At 43.6% G+C, this 21,260-nt stretch overlaps 4 protein-coding genes across 5 annotated transcripts in view; 3 read left to right on the top strand and 1 right to left on the bottom strand.

Moving 5' to 3' along the window:
- The window catches only part of LOC144132741 (uncharacterized), a 646,537-nt gene that overhangs the window by 335,571 nt on the left and 289,706 nt on the right, over positions 1–21,260 (top strand). The window lies entirely within an intron of this gene.
- LOC144132745 (uncharacterized) overlaps positions 1–21,260 on the top strand; it is a 170,009-nt gene that overhangs the window by 18,820 nt on the left and 129,929 nt on the right. The window lies entirely within an intron of this gene.
- LOC144133656 (uncharacterized) lies at positions 164–7,566 on the bottom strand. Its single transcript, XM_077666819.1, has 4 exons — positions 7,234–7,566; positions 3,826–4,253; positions 1,008–1,297; positions 164–172 (listed from the first exon to the last, which is right to left on the bottom strand). Exons 1-4 carry the CDS (start codon positions 7,443–7,445, stop codon positions 164–166), a joined length of 939 nt encoding a protein of 312 aa, XP_077522945.1. The 5' UTR covers positions 7,446–7,566.
- Positions 7,832–21,260, top strand: part of LOC144132740 (uncharacterized) — a 78,670-nt gene continuing 65,241 nt past the window's right edge. Inside the window, exon 1 of the mRNA XM_077665361.1 lies at positions 7,832–8,182. Coding sequence (XP_077521487.1) covers positions 7,968–8,182 — 215 coding nt within the window. The 5' untranslated portion in view covers positions 7,832–7,967. The remainder of the gene's footprint in view (positions 8,183–21,260) is intronic.

The following is a 21,260-nucleotide window of genomic DNA, read 5'->3' as shown; positions in this document are numbered from 1 at the left end:
CAGCAGTCAGAGAAGAAAGCATTCTCTACTGTGAAGAACTCTTGGAAAGATAAGAAGAAAAGGATGACTATGCAGCTAATTACATAACTTCTCAAAACTAAGCTAAAGATTCATCTAGAATTCAGGAACGTGCTTGATTTTATTTTTTGTTGTTATAGATACCTCAAGGGTCCTTGGGTGAGAGATTTACATGAGGGGTAAAGCAACAGTCTGCAGCAGCAGTCTGCAGGAGTTCCTTGATAAAAACCAAGAACGAGTTGGTGGAAAAATTGGTAGCTTGCTTTTCCTGCATTGTGTTTCCTTTTGAAAATTCCTTGGTGGAAACATGCCTTGAAAGGCAGCGTGGTCGAGAAAATCAGCTTGTAGGCAGATACGCGTTAACCAAAAAATTGCTAATTTCGACATGCAGCTGTTTGTCTGTCATGTGTCCTGGCCTCTATCCAATCTTCTTCGAAAAAGAAAGTTGGTAATCCTTTGCCTGACATGTGACTGAACCTATACCAAAAAATTGTCCAGCTTGTTGCATTATAAATCCAACTTCTCCTGTAGTTGTGTTCGGTTTTAGATATGCACTGTATTTATTCATTTATTTATTCATAATACCTTACAAGGGTCAGAAATGCATTGAGTAAGAGGGACAAGAAGTGGCATATGTACAAGAGAAACTAATTTATACAACATGAGATGGAAGGCAAAAAGTAAATAAACTATAGTACGTGGCAAAACTTAAAGGCAAAAATATACATAGGTACAAGGTACACTTCGCAGCAGCATTAATGCAGGGCATATGACAAATAGGCATCTAAGAGAAAAATACAGTGGTCATATTAGAAGTGTCAGATGTAAAAGTTGTAAGACGCACAGAAAACCAAATCAAAATACAATATCGTGCCACATCAATCTGTCACCATTGTCATATTTCGGATAGTAAGGCAGTTTGGATGGGAAGTCTTGCAAAAAAAAGTAATGTTATTCTAATTTGCTCATAATTCAATAAAGCAACAAACCGGGCTGTTTCCAAAGCATAATGGATGGTGGCTTTTGAGTTGCTGGAAGGCCTGTTTGTACCCCTCCCTGGTCTGGGAGCTGTGTATGACGAGTGCAATAGGCACTGCCCCTGCCTTTGTGGCTGTCAGCAGCACCGTTATGGTGCTCCTAGTTTCGTCACATGATGATTTAGAGTCCACGAATATAATGTCACGTGCGGACTCCAGCTGCTGGGCTCGATGCATGATGGGTGTGACGACAAGGACTGCCCAGCTGTCATCTGCCACACTCGTGATGCTGACATCTGTCCCTGCAAAACAAACAAGCATATCATTGAAGGAGCATGAAAAGACTGATAAACATGAGGGTTAGCCTCTCCACCTTTTGTGTTTCTCTTTATGCCCAATAGCTAGCTTTCGTAACATTTTTATGTATATAGGAGAACTCTCTATTACTCACTATGGATTACAGCAGCGGAGTAAAGTAAAATCTGTATGTTTGACTTCACAAGCTTGCTCGCTATTGTTTTTATAAAACCACAGCACTCTGAACATCAGTTTCTACTCCGCACTGCAACTGGTGTGCAAGGTATTTTGAACAAGAGCTTATCACTAATTTTAGCTAGTCACTAATCCTGATGCAGGTGTTTCCACATACCATATTCCAGCTCTTGTACTGGCAGTACTTTGTCTAGAAGATTTTATGCATTTTAAATTTTTATCACAGCATGTTGCCTCTGATAACATATAAGCTTGTTCAAAGGCAGTCTTTTTTATTTGTGCATTGTAAATTTTTATCACAGAATGTTCCCTCTAGTAACACAAGCTTGTTCGAAGACAGTCTTTTTTAATATCTTTGCATCTTAACAGTGCATTTTCAGAGCAGTTTGATGTTTCATGTAAAATGAATGAATTAATGAATGAGCCGTTTATTTAGAAAGGGAGGCTCAAGGCCATTTGTTGGGGAATTGGGTTGCTAAGAAAGGGAAAAGTAGGGGTCTATTGATACATGAATGAAGGACACGGTTGGTTTAGCCACGCTTTACATTGCTTTGTAGAGGCCACTTATCTTAGCATATTTGCCAATATTTTTTGCCAATGCAAAATAAAAAGATATTGTATTGTAATCTCTTGGCGAAAAAATGTTAATAAATAGTTTTAGTTTTTCCTTAGAATTCTAGAGCAGGGCAAATCTGATATTTCCATATTCCTCTTCTGTCCACCGCAGCAAGCGTAAGCGACAAAGTCGACAATAAATTTGTTCTCACTTACTCTAAAAGATAATGTTGCTCATGTGTGTAACTCCCACATTGGTCAGGTCTCTGGACAGTGAACAAGGATTAGCACGTTTTCAGCCAGGAAGTTTATCGCTCTTGTATACCACAGCTCTTGAGTTTCTGGCAGCACTTTATAGATTCTTTGCCTAAATCTATTCATTACCTTTATATCATTGAAGTGATCAAATGACTGTATGCATTTTTAAAAATAATCATAGATTGATAAGTGCGCGTGATGGAATACTACCAGCAGCAGTGACTTGCAAAGTCTCCATCTACGCTTACGTAATGCTGAGAATCTTTTTGCACCGCCTGAGTTGGTGCACTGTTTACATGGTTCATTTCCTTTATCATGTCATGCATCAGTTCTCTTGTTGCCTTCAATGCTTTGCAGCTTTCTAACAATGGCTCAACAGTAAATATAAGCCAGTTTGTCAGAATTAGGACTAGTGGGACACAAAGAACCTGCAACTCATGCAGTGCAACAGCAGTAGAGGCGGTGATAAATTTTTTACAGTAGTCATACGAACAGGTAATCCTTCTACTCAAAGATACACAGAAGGAAGGAGAAAATGTATAAAAGCGGCTGTATTCAATTTTATGATACTTCTGGCTCTTCAAAATGGGTGATGAAGATGTACTTGAGTGTACACATATGCAGTGTATTGCCCATCTACCATTCATGTATATTTCTCAGACAACTTAGAGTTACAGTGAGTTGCATTGTGGCCTCATTTCGTTTAAGGTGTTTTCAGGTAAATAATAATCAACACACATCATTTCGGTATGACTTCGTAGACTGACAATAACTGAGGTCACTGTGGTAACAGTGCCGCTTTTAGAACTTTGTAACATTGTAGTGTAGTATTGAGACTATTTCATGGAAATGCCTCTGTTTATGGCTTTTTGTGCTCAAACATGGCACAGGTCTGTCACTACACAGCTTTTACATGTGCAGTGCATTGGCGTACAAGAATAATTTTGAAGTCAGCAATTAACACTGAGCACTTACTGCATTCATATATGCAGCACTGGCTGATGACTTCCGTCGTCTGCCAGTGTTGCATATTTGAGTATGTCAAACCAACTTGCCCAGCAATGCACCCTGCTGAACTTACTCCACGCTTCTTCTTTGCATGAATGTAGGACTCTAATTTATAACATAAATTTTTTTCCCACACTGTAAGGACTTTCACTGAAAATGCACAGCTAGTATAGCTTGGAAATGATGGCCCATTTTTTGTTTTCACAATACACTCTCATGAATAAGCACAGATGCTGGCAATGCGTTAGCTCTGCCTTGCCCGGATGATGAAGAGCTAAATCACTGCAGAGTGTACAGCACCTGTCCAAAGTATTTTCCTGAATGTCTTCCCCATCACACAACTGTACATTACTTACATCTCTGATATGTGGTGATGCAAACACTTATCAGGATTGGAAGCAGTAGCAGAAATTAAAAATTTCAAAGAATAATGCTGGAATTTTTTGGAATAGGTAATCCTGCTTACCTTGGGCTAAATACCTGGGCTTGTTTTCCTACAGCTTTAAAGACGGGTTACCCTGGGGTCCATATTTTTGACTCCGCCATTCCTGGTGCCACCGGTAAACACTCCTTGGTGGTGGGTTGGCCATGGAATTTGCCAGCAGGGTGTGCCCATTTGGTTTTCCAGTGAGAACCCTCTCATGGTGGCTTATTGCTTGAGCTGTCGTCATTCCATCTTCAAAATATTCTTGAAAAGCAGTTTTTGTTTCTTCGCTGGGTCGAAGAAGTCTTAGTGAGTCAGCTGACTGCAGGCTGTGGTTGTGTTGCGACACCTTTACAACGGCCTGTAGAGGTGTCTGCCGGCAGAGGAACAGGTCATTTTTCATAGTGTCGCGATTCACTTTTTTAATCTTGATATCCAGCTTCGCTGGGCACGAGGTGTTGCGGTGTGACGATTTGTCACGTGGATTATGCTGGCACCGCCACACCTTGTGGAAGACCATCCTACAAGAACCAAAAGATGCCACAGTCAGTGCACACGTGCATAATGTAGGCCTTATGAGGTTTGGTAATGACCTTAACAAGACAGTCTTTATGTAATTGTGCAAAGCAGGCAAGCCAAATTATTTGAAATGAATCCAGACACATCAAGGAGTGTAATAACTGAGAAGGCCTCTACAGGGCAAAAAAAAAAAAACATGGCCTAACAGTTTGCATATGGAGCAAATTATGTGCCATTATTTAACATCATACATGATATATGTGTGATATATGTGCCTTGTGCCTTTGGGGAGAGCTAAAATAAATAGTGCTCATAAGGCATGCTTATTATGAAAAGTTTTGAGGAATTCTGAAATTTTGAGCCAGGAAGGGATTTCTTTGTCTTCATACTTCAGTACTGTTTCATAGTTCAGTATAAAATGTTATTACAGCCATAGCTTATTATAATTAATGAACAGGTAAAAATTCATAACGCAGTTTACCAAAATCCTTAAACGAACGAAGTCAACTTTTTGGACAAGTTTAAATTATTGGCATATTCTTGCACACCTTTCCCTATGATGACAATAACGATAGGAAAACTGGGGGTTTCAGCAAGGATTTACATTTTGAATTTGCAAAGAATGTCAAGCCAGAACAGATGGTGGTGGCACACCGAGATAAAAGTTAGAGGCTCTGATGGCAGTCAACCTATGTCGCCTGGAGAAATTATTACACTTTATGAAAGAACTGAGCACAATACAGAGGGTTATTTTCATCAAAAGAAACTTTTTGAAGCTCTGTTCCTCACTCCATGTTAGTTACCTGAAGGACACGGGTTCTATCCAAGCCACAGCGGTCGCATTTCACTGGAGGCAAAATGCTAGAGGCCCGTGTACTGTGCAGTGTCAGTGCACTTTAAAGAACCCTTAGGTAGTCACAATTTTCCGGAGCTCCCCAGTACGGCGTCCCTCGCCTCAGCCGTTTTAGGACGTTAACTAAAGTTCTATAAAACCAAACCAACAAACAAAGGACCAACCTTTGCAAACGTTTTTATCATCACAACATAACATATATACAATATATACGTTATATTTAATATACAGTATTCCCATTTGGTATGGCGCTCGACAGTGGAATCCAATATTAAAGGACTATAGACACCTAATTTTGATGGCATGTTTTCTTCTCTACAATGATGCGGAAGACACTACTACGCATGAATCATCATTCAATATTCACCTGCAACTGGTAAATAATTTATAATCGAATTTTTCTGTCATGCTGTGTCGGTTTCAATATCTGAACGATGGCTGTGATGTCAAAAAGTGCTTTTGTGTCACGTGAGGCATGGAAAAATATCCGTATAATCGCTGCTTCATTTTTTTAATTTACTGCAGTGCTGAAGTGAGCCTTCCTCAAGAGACGAAATGCCAACGAATGTAGAAGCAGCAATTATATTGCAGTTTTTTCATGCCTTACGTGACCTGTAAACACAAGTTGACATCACAGTCCTTATTAGGCTGCTGAAACCGAAACAGCACGAGAAAGAAATGCGATTATAAATTATTCAGCGGTCGTAGGAGAATAACACGTGGTGATCCATGTATAATAATATCTTACGCATCATTACAAAGAAGAAAACACGCGCCCAAAAGTTAGGTATCTATACTCCTTTAACAAACTTCTATTATTGCAAAAAAAATCTTTTTTGAAAACCTACCTTATACAGAGCACACTTAACCTGTTTCAAAAAATATAATCTTCCTAAAAATCAGCAGATCTATAACCGAAGACGATAAAACAATTTTATTTCAGTTCTTGAAAACATTGCATGACATTAACTGAAATAGCAAACTTGCAACAGTCTGCATCAGCATGTCTAAATCATCATACAGATGTGTGGAAAGTTACCAGCTCCCGTACTAATTATGGTGATCAAAGGCTTCAGTGTCACCTACCCAAAGTTCTAAACAGTTGTCACAACAGAGGCAAAGAAATTCTCAACCAAACTCCGTCAGAAATCAAGTTGCTCATGAACTCTTACCTCTAATCAATATGTTCATCACACTTAATTGTATATATTTTAAGCTGCATTATTAAGGCGAAAGCCTTTAATGGCTCATACTCGCGGTGTCCATTCGTCCATCCGTCCGTGACACTCTTCATTTCGATAAGAAAAAAAATCTTTGTGCACGATGGGATTCGAACTACCATACTCCCATTCCGCAGCTTAGAGTGCTAACGACTACTCTACTTCCTTCCAACGCACATGTAGTTCTCCTTGTCTACGTCGCTGGAGAGCGTTTGCAGAAAGGCGTCGAATCAGGCGGATGCCTCCCAAATGCCCTCCAGTGTCTCCAGCATTTAAGATTCACAAATAATTGTGTACTTAATTAACATCTTAACTACACATCAGTGACACCGCGCTAAAGGCTATCGCCTCACCGCACTTTAGGTCAACAAAGTGCCCCTGAATTTTTTAGTCTTTTTTTTAAAGAATCAATTTTTTTATACTTGCATTTATACATTGTTTCGTTGTATTGAAGCCATTACGATCTGTCACCCTGTGAAAGTGCTCCATAAGGTGTGTATATGCCTTCTGCGACTGTTGCTTGTACAGTAGTCTAGGGTTCCTCAAGCTGCTTGCATGCAACATCGGCTTCCTCCATCCTTGAGAATGGACGGACGGACGGATGGATGGATGAGTGGATGGATCTTCATAAAGCTCATGAAGGGACTTTATATCAAACAAGCCTGAGACATCAAAATTCTTGAGGTTATAAATGCGAGAGCGCTCGACTACTGGCGGAGGACCCTTTTGCAATCTCGGCCGCGGTGGCCGCGTTTCGATGGAGGCGAAAGGCGCGCGTGTGCTGTGCGATGTCAGCGCACTTTAAAGAACCCTAGGTGGTTGAAATTAATCCGGAGCCACCTACATATACATCCTGATTTGAATAACACGCATCACAATTCGTCATGCCAAAACCGCAGTTTCGCTTACCTGGTGCATTTTGTTTGGATCTTCTCGCAAATCCAGGAGGTGTTAGTGTTCGTGCTATATTGGCGCACCCACAGTTCTGCGGCTTTTCCATCCAACAAGTTGCAGCGGAGCACCTTCACATCACTAGTGGATGACCTGCAATCTTCCACGCACTCTAGAGCGCCGGCGGCCGGTTCATCCCCCTGCGAAGATGTGGATGGCCCAAGGTCCATGGCGCACTTTATGGTGCCAACTTTATTGTCATTAAGGGATGCGATCAGACTGTGCAGGTCGCTGTCACTCAGCTAGGCGTAGCTGTCGGCTTACAGAAGACACACCACGGAGAACTTGCAAACTTTCGCGCAATAGTTTAGCGCGCGCATTTCAACGCTTCAGAAGCGGCGCGATGTGAAGAGTTTCGGTTTCGTTTGTGTCATACTCTGCGAATGGTATTTTGCGCACTAGTACGATTTATGTACTTATAACTCTGAAAAAAAATTTGTGCGTGTTATATCAGAAACGTTTTTATTTTATTCATCTTTTAACAAAGAGGACGTCTATAGTTGCCTTGCCTAATTGACGCATCGTCTAATATCCAATCCAATCCAAAGTTGAAGTCGCCATGATGGAAAGGAGTGAAAAGTGGCGTCGGGTTCTTCATGCTTTTGCCCGTTTGCTTAATTTGGGAGTTAATCTGAAGTAGAAACCAGGTTATTGTCAGTATATTTTGTGGTAAAAACTCAAGGAAATCTGTGATGGGACGCAGTGCCGAAAAGGATTTGCGGCGGGCAAACACGGGCTCTGGTGAGCTCCAAGATGATGATGCGGTGTGTCTGCTTTGTGCACAAGACGCAGCTTGCTGGGCCTGCATTGCCTGCCTTGGTGTCCTCTTCTTGAACGGGAGGGCAAAACGCCTCACATCAACGGTCGTCCCATACGTCGGCGGCATGTTCTTCGCAGAAATCTCGCAGTTGAGTACGATATTGCGCGTCGTAAGTAGGAGCAAACCGAGCCTTACAGTTGTTTACATTGCCTTACTGCTAAATGTGCGGACAAAGCATTGTACTCGAGTTGAGGCTGCTGGTGCATGTGATGGTTAGTTTGCATTTCTTTCAATCTTGAAACAGCAGACATGGAAAAAGACGCCGCACTTGTGAACAAATGTCACGTCTTGCGTCTGGAGTAAACCTGCTCTTGTTCACGATGCTTTCTTCATGGCCTAGGCGATTGTGAAAGATGACGTGCCTACACCTGTTTGCTTCAGTACTGCTTTTCCGTTGATCGTGTTTACATACAGTTTAAGCCTCGTCAATGGTCTGTATTATAAGCGTTTCGCTGTGACTGGCTGTGACTGTTCCTTCGATTTTGGTCACCATTGACTGCAGCGTGCAGGTGTTTTTATTTACAAAATTATTCGCTAACAAGTGAATCTCTACTGTGCACAAAAGCTTTTAAACTGTCACCTTGCCCAGGCCATGTTGTCATGCTCAAGCAACTGATCGTCTTCATCATAGAGTTTCTAAATATTACCTAAAGGGAAAGCTGGCGCCACCGTTTCTGCGAGTTTCTTAAAGAAGTATAGATACCTAATTTTGGTGGCATGTTTTCTTCATTGTAGTGATGCATAAGACTACTCCGTTTCATACATCAGGTGCAACGCTGTGAAAGGTACGGAAGTAGTCCGCACGGAAAAATAAAGGGAGGCATATTACTCAGCGTTTCTTGTGTGGTGTAGTGTTCTAAGGCACGAGAAAGCGACAATGTGTCGTCAGCGATAAGAGTGCATTTAATCAAGCTCATGACAAATGTAACATGTAGTAAGTCTGGAGACAAAGTATTTAATATTTTCTTCTCACCACAAGGAACGCACTACTTTTTGGCCACAGATGCAGGCAGCACAAACAACAGGAATAGCTTTGACACCATTGCACTTTATGTATAAAACTGCATATATGGATAATCACGTGATATTTGCTTGCAACTCTTAACAAATTTACAATTGAATATTTCTGTCATGCAATTTCGGTTTTGGTTTCAACAGCTCAGTGATGTCAAAGTTCCGGATAGGCCACGTGAGGCGTGCGAAGACAGCAATAAAATCGCTGCTCCTTCATTCATTATTTCGGTTCTTGAGGCTGCTGGCTTAGCATTGCAGTGAATTAATGCAACGAAGCAGTGATTATATCTGTTTTCACATGCCCCACGTGACCTATATGCAACTTTGACGTCGGAGCCAGCATTCTGACAGAGAAATTCGAATATAAATTATTTTGCATACATAAGTGGATACCACATGGTTATCAATGTATACTTAATTAGTTGTCTATACTCCTTAAAAGAGCTATTCAACTATGGGGATTGCTGAGGCGACGAGGTTTCTCAGCCTCGCTACTGTTAGCCATAAAACATAACTACGACTGCAAAAATAAATTTTAAAAATATATAGCAAGGAAACTTCATATTACAGTCAAAGTGACCCATAATAAAAACTTTATATGGCAATAAAGGAACAGAAAAGCAAATAGTTGTAAATGAGCACTGAGTTTAGAGAGGGCTTTTTATCTTAGCAAATATAGTTAAACAATTTTTGCTGTTAGTAGATGCACTTTTCCGAAGGGTGATTGAGGCTAGTGGGTCATTCACATATGAGATTCCATTGCACAAAATGAAGGGACAAGACACAAGTACAAGCCACAAGTACAAGGACACTTGTGTCTTGTCCCTTCATTTTGCACTATGGAACCTCATGTATACATATCAGAGAAAATGTTCATTGAAAAAAATTTAACACTTCAGTTTCCATTTTTGGCATTGAGCCGCCGCGGTGGCTCAGTGGTTGTAGCGCTCGGCTGCTGATCCAAAAGACGTGGGTTTGATCCCAGCCACTGTAGTCGTATTTCGATGGAGGCGAAATTCTATAGGTCCGTGCACTGTGCGATGTCAGTGCACGTTAAAGAACCCCAGGTGGTCAGAAATTTCTAGAGACGTTCACTATGTTGTCCTTCATAGCCTGAGTCGCTTGGGGACGTTAACTCCCATAAAACCATTTTTGGCATTGTGAAATATCGAAACGTTTCATCGCTGTAGTCTGCTATTCTGGATTTGCACACAATGCTCGCGCATAGGCTGTGGTTCACGCTATGAAAAACATGCCTGACTTTTCACCTTTCTATGAGAAACTTGTTTGCACATGCAAAGTGCTGGCTGTCACCATGTCCTGGCACTGTCTTGTGGTTCTTGCAAAAAAAATAGCATGAATTAGGAAACGGAAACCTGTCTACTGCAAGTAAGGTCCGTATTCTGAGTTTGTGTCATCATCAAAAGCATCACAATCTGCTGCAGCGGCCAAACCTGATTGCTCGAAACACCGGAAGTAGATGTCGGTTTGGTCGCGACTGTGAGCAGCAGCAGGATGTCACTGCACTGCGGTTTCTGCAGCGAAACGTCCAGAAAGCTGCCATCTTCGTCAATGTGAGGTCATCAACGCTGAGGTTACGAAGATGCTTGCTAAAAACATTATCAAACCCTCCTACAGCCCCTGGGCCTCGCCAGTCGTTCTTGTGAGGAAAAAGGGTGGCTCATGGCATTTTTGTTTTGACTATCGCCACCTGAACAAGATGAGAAAAAAGGACTTGTACCTGGGTCTCCCACGAATTGACAACGCCCTTGGTTGCCTCTACGGTGCCAAATTCTTCTCCTCCATAGATCTACGCTCTGGCTATTGGCAGATAGCAGTGGATGACCAGGACCGTAAGAATACTGCATTTATGACACCTGATGGGCTGTATCAGTTCAGAGTTATGCCTTTTGGCTTATGCAATTTAACGGCCACCTTCGAACGTACGATGGACGCCCTTCTGCACAGATTCAAATGGTCCACGTGCCTCTGCTATCTCGACGATGTCATAGTCTTCCCCCCATGCAGCTTCTCCTCCCACCTCGATGACCTTTCCAAGATTCTTTACCTTTTCCGTCATGCCGGCTTACAGCTCAACTCCTCCAAATGCCGTTTTGTGCGTCGTCAGATCACAATCTTGGGCCACGTCGTCGATGCCACGAATGTTCACCCTGATCCAGCTAAAATCTGAGCCGTGAAAGAGTTCCCGGTGCCGCGTTCCTGCAACGATGTGCGGAGCTTCCTGGCACTGTGCTCCTACTTCCGTCGATTCGTGCCAGGCTTTGCTCTCATTGCCCGCCCTCTCGGTGATCTGCTCGAAAAGGACATGACTTTCACCTGGGGACCCCTACAAGAAAACGTCTTTGCCACTATAATCTCGAAGCTCACCACGTCGCCAGTCTTGATACACTTCGATGTGGTCATTCCCACTGAAGTCCGCACTGATGCCAGCGGTCATGGAATCTGCGCTGTCCTTTCTCGGCGGCAATCTGGTTCTGACCGTGTCATTGCCTGCGCCAGCTGCCTCACGGAATGAGAAGCTATCACAGAATGAGAGTGCTTGGCCCTCGTATGGGTCATTAGAAAATTTTGCCCGTATTTATAGAGCTGCCCTTTTATGGTTGTCACAGACCACCATGCTCTTTGCTGGCTCACCTCTCTGAAAGATCCTACTGGCCGGCTAGGTTGCTGGGCTTTGCGCCTACAAGACTATGACTACGCAGTGGTCTGTAAGTCCAGTCGGCCACACACAGATGCTGATTGCCTCTCCCGATATCCCGTTGACCCTTCTGACCATCTTGCACTGCCTGCGCTGCCGACCTGTTCTCGCACTCTGCTATTGCTCACGTTGGCGATGAGCAACAACAGGATACTGAGCTGCACTCTATTATTGACCACCTCAACTCCTCCCCATCTGTCCCTGCTGTGCGCCGGTTTGTGCTGCATTATGACACACTATACCGCAGAGAAGCCTGAACCCCGCCAAGCCCCGTCCTCCACGAGCTTCATGACCTCCACTTTGCTGAACATCAGGGTGTCTCGCGTACTTATGCCCGCATGCGTCATCGCTTCTTTTGTCCCCACCTCTACCAGTCTGTATGCCGCTATGTTCGTGCCTGCGACCAGTGCAGGCGCTGGAAACGCCCTGCCACTCTCTTAGCGGGCATGTTCCAACCTGTGGATGTGCTCCCCAAACCTTTACATCGTGTTGGCTTGGTTCTTTTGGGCCTGTTTCCTGAGTCCACCTCCGGAAACAAATGGGTTGCAGTTGCTATGGATTATGCCACTGACTACGCTATCATGCGGGCCCTCCCTACCAGTACTTCTACTGATGTTGCAGACTTTCTTCTGTACGATCTCATCCTTCATAATGGTGCACCCCACCAACTTCTCACCAACCGCGGCCATTGCTGTCTGTCTAAAGTTGTCGACTATGTTCCCCATTCCTGCTTGACTAAACATAAGCTGGCCACCGCCTATCATCCCCAAACCAACGGCCTCATAGAGCGCCTCAGCTGCACTCTCATGGATATGCTCGCAATGCATGTTTTCCCGGACCATCAGGACTGGGCTTCCTTCCGTACGTGACTTTCGCTTATAACTCTTCCCGTCATGGCACTGCCGGTTACTCACCATTCTATCTTTTGTACTGCTTCAAGCCCCCATTACCTCTGGACACGCTGCTTCCGACATCTACTTCACAGCCTTCTGAATACGCACACGACGCAATTGCCCGGGCAGACCACGCCCGCCAACTGGAGCGATCCCGACTACTAGCATCGCAGGCCTCACAGCAGGACTACTACAACTGCCGCCATCTCATGGTCACTTTCTCCTCTGGCGCCCTCGTCTTGCTTTGGTCGCCATCTCGCCGTGTCGGGCTTTGTAAAAGACTTCTGTCCCGGTATGTTGGCCCAAACCGTGTGCTCTGCCAGGTAACCGCTGTCACCTACGCGATCGCCCGGGCCTTCCCGGAGACCATCTCCCGTGCAGCTCAGCATGACATTGTCCACGTCTCTTGCCTCAAGCCCTACCTGTCGCCATCCCCGGCCGTGTCCTGATGTACACAGAGACGGTGTTTTTGCGACCGGGAGCCGCGCAACGGATATTGTGAGTGGAGAGGTTAACGGAGTGTCTCGGTGGTGCACATGTTCTGGGCTTGGGTGCTCTGTGCGGGCTCTGTGCCGTCAGCCTTTGCGCTGTGCCCGGGTCGTTCTTGTGTTCTCGCCTTGGGCCACATAACAATAATGCTGCCATACATGTTTTATGTTTTTTTTTTCAGACCTGTTTTTTTCCGCAGTTGTCAGTTCAGTTTTTTGCCCTTCTTCTTCCTTTTTTGTTTTGTTTTTGCCTGCTTCCATTTTGATATGTATTTTGCAGCCTTCCCAATAAAATTTCATTGTGAGAAAGCGCTTGTATGTGTCCCCTTTTCATTTGCCCTTGTCTGTTTTGCACTATTTTTCTTCCAACATGCAGCCAGACACTGTGTTCAGTTCAGTTCCAGCCTTCGCATGCTACGGATCTGAAATGAACTGCCTGCATAGCTGGATAACTACACCACTGAAAGCACGAAAAACATCATTGAAAACGAAACTGAACCAAAAAAATCTGATCTTTAGAAGTGTCTACAAGCTACCAGATGTTAGTCCAAAGCCATGTCTTCTCGGCATACCTAGGATGACCTCCTTGGATGCCAGCAAGGCTGCCAGCTTGCCCTCTAGTTAATATTTAGAAACTCTATGGTCTTCATCATATACACGTACCGCACGGGGGGAGGGGGGGGGGCAGGGCAGGGCAGGGCCCCCCTCCTCCCATAATGTTCTAAAGGGAGCGTCAACTTTGGCCTATACCTTTACTCGGTTAGACCTGTCTCGCCATTGTTTAAAATTTAAAATGCAGGACCAAGGCCATGCAGGTTTTCTGACAGTACTGCTAAAAACTATGTGCTGTCTAATAATATTTTGTATATGATGGAATTTCATTGCATTGAAATAAATCTTTTATAACCATTCGTTATCTTTGTGATGCGTTTTGACCATAGGGGCCTCAGTGGAAGGGGCTTGGGGAGGGGGGGGGGGTGAAGAGGTGCTGCAGTGAAACTTTGATTGTGTTGATAGGTAATGCAAATGCAACGTAACAAAATATCTTGTGGCTAAAATTGAAAACTGCCATCATTTTCAGAAATGCCTGGTCAGTTGTATTTACATTTGTCATTGGCCTTGCAGTGACAAGGCAATGCCTGAATGTATGCAGTGTTCTGAAGCCAGGATTGCAAATAGCAAAGGGGAGGCGGTTACTGGGATTTCTATAGCGATGTGCGCATTGATTAAGAGCCCTATCAGGAGGTATAAATGAAAGAAGAAAAGGCCATGGGGTAAAAGGTATTGCACATTTGACAGCTTGCACTTCTGTGAGGAGTGGCAGCTAGCTACCAAGCATCAGCTTCATCTGTCTGAACGCTGTGAACATTTTCTTCTGTACATGCCCAACGACTCATCCTTGGAATGTCAGCACTTGTGGTGGTGCTAGTGCCTTTTTGTGTGATGAACTGCAGCATGATGTGTTGTCGAGGGTCATTTGTCCAAATGTTTGTCATGTAGATGACCCTGGCAAGTGTGTGCCGAGTCAGGTGCCGGGCAGGTCCCCAAAACATTGCTTAGTATCACCTTACAGGAGAAATGGGGCTCCTCTGCAATGCTTTGTTCTCTAATGGCATCAAACCATAAAGGGCCTCAATTGTACTTTGAAAACAGTGATACGCAGTTGTGGCGCAGTGACTATGGCATTCATTTGTTAGATTGAAGGTTATGGTTCCTATCCTGGCCATGATGGCACCATTTCAATGGAGGCAAAGTGCAGAAATTATGTGTACTGACATTTTGGTGCTTGTTATGGAATCCCAAGAGGAGGCCTTCATTATGCTGTGCCTCATGGCTGATGGTGTTGCTTTGGCATGTCGAAATACATCAATAAAAGGTTATTACATTCTATCTGTTTGCGAGAGAGATTTCGCCAACAAATTCCCTTTTCTACTGTTGAAATGCACTTCTTCAGTAGCCGACGAGTAAAAAGAAATGCTGCATCTTAGTGTGATAACATTGGAGGGTCTTGGAGCCTCCCTCGGCGGCAGCAGCATCATAAATCCTCCACCTGCCAACCGTGTCAAGTAGTGTTTAGAGGGATTTCTCTCTCTCCACCTGCCAGTTGCCCCCCCTTCTTACCTGCCTCCTATCCCCTGTTCACTCGCAGGGGAGACGAGGAACTGAGCAGACAACTATGCGGACAACAGAAGTCCTATGAGCAAAATATACATCATCCTGAAAAACTGTCTGTGCAAAAATGTGGCTTGCGGGAGCTGTTCTTTGTCACATTGCTTGGAAAGAGTGACCTGGGTCTCGCAAGCCCCATTGGTGGCTGTGCTTGAAACAGTCGCTGGCCAATGCAGTGGCGCATCGCTTAACCAATGCGCTGGCAGTGATGTGAGGACTTGGCACGACCTGGCAATGTTACATATTTTCTGTAGTTGGAATTCACTTCACTTCACTTTATTACCTTAAAGGCCCCCGGGATTGGGGGTGTTACATAAGGGGCGGGTTACATGTATAAAACAGATTTAATAAACAAAGAAAACACGTAAGGTACATAAATTATACGCTGTTAAATATGTGTTTTAAACAATTCACAAATGTTGTTGGACAGGTGATTGCGGCGATGTCGTGTGGAAGGCCGTTCCAGTCCGTGGCTGAACGTGGAAAGAATGACGATGCAAATGTAGTAGTGCGCGTACGAGGCCGGGCAACTTGAAGGGGATGACCAATGCGGGGGGAAATGCATGCCGGCGGATTGATGTAGGGCGGAGAACGAAGTGAGCTGTAATAAAGTTTATGAAACAAGCACATACTAGTGTTACCACGTCTACAAGCTAGAGATGTTAAGCCTGCCTCTGCTTTTAATGACGATATACTAAGATATACTAACGTTATATATGGTGGTACACATTATATGAATAGCACGAGCATATGAACCTTGTGGCTCGACTTCGTACTGATTCTAGGGAATTTGTTCGATAATTTTGGTTTGGGCTCCAAATAGCAGAGGTGTATTCGAATTTAAAACGGACAAGTGATTTGTAGACAAGTAATTTTACGTATTGTGGCGCATGGCGTAGATGTCGTTTTAAGAATTCAAGGCTCCTGTTAGCGGATATGACTTTTGTTACATGCGCGTTCCAGGTTAGACCATTGGACATTGTTACGCCGAGGTATTTATAAGTCTGAGTTAATTCTACCGTGACGGAATCAGAAATAGAATCGATTGACGCGGGGAATAACAATACTATCACACTTTCTCCAAATCAATCCAATTGATCGCCACAAATTGTTTTCCATGCTCTTCAGTTTCTTCCTAGCTATCCTTCTCACATGCTGCATTTTTTTTTCCATTTTCTTGTTCATTTCAACAGGCACTGGCCAGTCTTATATATCTTCGTGCAGCCTGTTGAAACACTAGCTTCTGATACCTTTGACAATTTTCCTCCCAGTGCTTTTTAATGTGCTAGCGGTAAGGGCCTCATGTCGCGCAAAATTCCAGTGTCGTCATCGGCATCATTATCCGTGAGCGAAAAATCCACGAAAGATCCCCAGAGGAGCATCCTAGGGGACATGTGGGACACTTTGGTTTTGTTTGGTTTGTGGCATCGTCATAACCTGCCCACCGGATTGTGAAGTGCCCACCATGGCAGGTGGCAGTTAAATTAATGACTGGTCGCGAAAGGTTGCTCAAAAAGATCAGTTCGGGTCTCTCGGTTCCCACTGGGGCAGCACCTGCCATTCCAGGGAAGTGGCACATCACCTTACTGCTACAGCACTGCACGACGAGGGGTATGAGGACCCTCAGCAATGTATGAATTTAAAGTAAAGAATGACCAGTTCTGAATATATGGACATTAACCCATTAACGCTATAGCGTCATACCCTTCAGCTCAAGTGTCTCCTCCAGTTTTCGGTCAACTTTTATGTTGTTTGATATTTCTGAGATTCATCTCTGTTTCATACAACCTGCACCTCTTTCAGCACAATTATCGACTCGGCCTCCCTTGCGGTAAATTTGAAATTGAGAATGCACGAGCTGTGTGTTCTCTCCATGGCGATGTTTTCCTTTGCACTACTCCTCACATGCCCGCCTCCCTGTTACCCACCTGTCACATGGTCAAATTGCATCAGGTTGTGCCCCGCACGAGAAAATGGGGAAAAAAAAGTCTGGCGTACAGTGAAGACTGCAGCTTTTGCTGCTTGAAACATTCTCGAGACGGCACCCTTTGGTGATGAAAACATTTTGAGACTTCATTAGAAAATGTTTTCGAGCATCGTAAATGAGTAAAAGCGATTCTTGACTTTCTTTTTTCTAATGCTGGGCTGTATAAGTATGCATTGGAATGCAGTTTCAGTAATTAAAGGGGCTCCATAAACGAAATCACACTGTTAATTTTCTTCCAGACACTGCAGCCTATGGTACATAGACCAGAAACGCTTTTTATGCATGTTGAACATGGTCGTTCATAATTCCTGTGGCAATAGATTTCGCCCATATTTTAATGCCCTTTATGCAATTGGGAGTTGCATCCATCATTAAAGCAGCTTTCCATTTAGCTTTGGTTGCTTATGTTAGCTTGGCTAATGGCATGGGCCGCTGATTAGCCCTATTTTCTTAGTCAACATGGAAAAGATGACGTGCAGGATATATGGAATGCGGTTCTTCACACAGCTGTGATAGAATTGCTAAGTGTCATCTCCATACCTTCTTTGACAAATTGAAAGTTGCAGAGCACAGCTAAGAGGTATAAGAGTCCTGTCTCATACAGTTTAGTCATGTCTTGTTGAAATCAACACTTTGGTTCTCAACCAAAATTTTCAATAAAGCAAGTTGGCTGTAATAATTATTGATGATGAATAACGTGGGTTCAGAAAAATTCTTGTAAATTAAATATGCTTCTGTGCCTAGCAGTGTGTAGTGCAGTCGATATTAGGCAAATTTTTGGTGATTTTTCAAGTACATGTTGCATCTTGTACAGCCTTCCAAAAATGCGACAAGGTATGAAGAGACTCCTGGGCCACAGTATGCATAGTACTGCGCTTTGCACTGACCTAACTCTTCACCATGAAACTGTGCTCATTGTATTGTCTTCTGATTCTGTATTTGCTGCCGTATTCAGAATAGTGCCATCACTGAGCCGCTCATCCAGCTCGGGTTCTTTACCTGCATTGAGCGAGGCTTCCTTGTTCGGCAGCATCATCTTATTGAAGGCATTCTCAAAGCATTGCACGGGGCATATCATTGATGTGCATCCGTCTGCTGCATTTTGCTTGTGATCGTCTGCAATGACATGATTTCTTCTCTGTTGAGTGATAACGGTGCTTAACCAATGAAAATTGCTTTCTTGTTTTCCCTAGTCCTCCAACCCTTAGCCAATGTAGGGCCAGCATGACAGAAACATAGACAAAAACACAGGAGTGGTCGGTATGGGTGCTAACTTTCACATATTTTGGAAGTCACCAGAGGGTACATATATGATATGAGCCAAGAAGTGACACACAATTGGCTAAGGAGCAGTAGCATTGTATCCAATGTACAGTCAAGTGGAAATGATACAGAAACAGGTGCCAGGGAAAGATCAAAAACAAAAGAAATGCAAAAGAACAAAATTGACAAATATAGGCACTTGCATTGTCAAAACTTTGTTCAAACATAGATTCTGATTTGCAACTTTTGCTGTAATCAGCTATGTTTCCTGGTAAGTGTATCTTTTGCCATTTATGTGTTCATGAAACCATGCATATTTCTGTATCACCTTATTAGGGCTGATCCCAATTCTTCGAAGTGTGCTAGTGCTCTTACATGGTGGTTGACTCTGCAGTGCCAGCTTTGAGCAGTTTCCAAATACTACATTATTGATACAAGTGCCTGCCTGTCGAGGCTCAAATCGCGTTTAGTGATGGCTTCTCTTTAATGCTCCAAGAGCTAAAGTCTGGCTCCATCAAAGGGGGTTCTCTAGTGGTGCAATGACAGGCGGAGGGAAAGTGACTAGCAGCCTGTTTTACATATCGTTTTATACGAAGGGGAGAAATCATTTTTAAACGTCGTTTGCTCAATTTAACACAGACTAGAAACAAATGATCTTCTCACTCTGCCAGTGTGCTCGTTGTTATGCATTGTTTCTGTCTAGCCTTGGAGCTACGTGACCACCTCTGCATTGCCTCGTGGTGTGAGGGCATAGGTTTCCATTTTTCTTCCAGCCTTTGTGTAGTGCTGCCAACTTTTTATTTTTCTCCTTCTCTGGTTTTAGAAAACATATCAGTGATTCTTAATAAAAATCACAATGAAATTTCTGAAACTATAGCAAATAAATGTTCCGACCATCACTCACAAGAATAAGAAATAATTGCCTGCTTCAGATTCATGCAGTTCCCACATTCTAGTAAGGGGGTGGGGGGTGGGGTGTTGGGTCTCAGGTCCTTTGTCAACACTAGTTATTTTAAGCCCCTGGTTTTAAGCCCTGCCAAGGACACTTAGGCCAAGACAAACCATTGCTATTGTGTTTGTGCTTCAGGTGAGGTGAAAGATCCAATTTTTCCTATAATTTTACCCCAGGGAAACCAAACACCAGTACAGCGGTAAGCTTGTACACGTTGGAAACCGGTGGGTGCCCGAAGGCACTAGAGATAAAGCCTTGGACCTGCCACATATCAGGCGGATGCTCGCAGTGCTATGCTAGGCAGCTGCTGTGGTGACCAAGTTTCAGTTGAACCAATTCCTATACTGTTCGGATTGAGTGATGTGGTTGCTGCTGCTGTTTATTGTTAAGTAGCTGAGAAGCGTGCATTTTTTATTTGTTGCATGCTCTTTTCGGGAAGATTATCCTGTTCGCAAGTGGCTGTGTTCTTTTATTTTTGAGTAGCTTCATTTCTTGAGTGTTATAAAAATGATGCGTGCCAGACAGTTAGTTGCCGAAACCTTTGGGCGCAACTTGCTACCCATGAATTTTACATAAGGAGGTGCTGGCAGCCAGGAAATGTGTGAACAGGGGTAGCCAGTGTGCCTGCAGTTCATGGGGTAATGAAGTAATATCTGTACACTGATAAGCAGTATGATGTGCATTCCACTGAGTAAGAATGTCGTTCGGTTCAATGTATATTGGATGCTTCTGCCCAACAGTTCTATCAGTACTTGTTCTGTAATATAGTATCTGGTCACCACAGTCAAGGTTTGTTCACATTGCTCTCCATAATGAAGCAACGAACATCCATGGGTCTTAAAGGACTCTCTGCATTTCATTCTGTCCATTGTCCAAACAGGAGATCTCCATCTTAACAGAACACATTGAGAAAGTTTAGTCAGTAGAAAAGCTGTGTATACTTTGGGTCGTTCGTATTAACTGTGCCCAACTGAGCTCTACAGCATAAAGCCATATCTGAAATGTCTTTACTGCCTCCTGTAACTTGTACAGTCTTTCTGACAGCATACTGTGTTGAACAATTACTTTTGTGGTGTTTTGTGATTCTACAGAGACAGTCCACAAGAAGTTCAACTTTCATTTCTATGAAGTTTCTGGTCAGCTTTACTGATATGCACACAGTGTTTCACCGCTGATCGAGATGTGTGTCGGAAAGATGAAAAATAAAAGGGCATTGTACTGCATTACAGCAGTTTTTCAGTGGCGACAAGTAGGCATTGCCATGAATACCACTTACATGACCAATTGGGAAGCCGAGAGCAACTGGTATCTCTCTTGCTATAGCAATGCCTGAGCATGCACAAAGCAGTGCAGGGCAGCAGATACCATGGAAATCCTCTTCGAGCTTGCTGCAGGTGCCATTAACATGACTGATGGCTAAAAAATCTTGGTGCTCTTCGTGAAAAACCACGACACTTTCTGGAATGCAGCTTGGATGGCAGGGCCTGTTTAATCATTCCTCTATGCTCTGACTACAGTCAAATGAAAGCTGGCTTCTGCATCTTTTGCAGACTATATACTGCTGCTGGGGGAAGTGTATGTAAATATTGTGCTGCATTTCACTAGCAACAGTAAAAACATTGCAACATTCAGAAACAACTGCTGCATTACTGAACTGCTTTTTAAGCTCTAAGCTCATGT

Source organism: Amblyomma americanum, chromosome 5, assembly GCF_052857255.1.
Source record: "Amblyomma americanum isolate KBUSLIRL-KWMA chromosome 5, ASM5285725v1, whole genome shotgun sequence".
Classification (NCBI taxonomy): Eukaryota; Metazoa; Arthropoda; class Arachnida; order Ixodida; family Ixodidae; genus Amblyomma; species Amblyomma americanum.
This window is presented reverse-complemented; position numbering and strand designations above follow the sequence as displayed.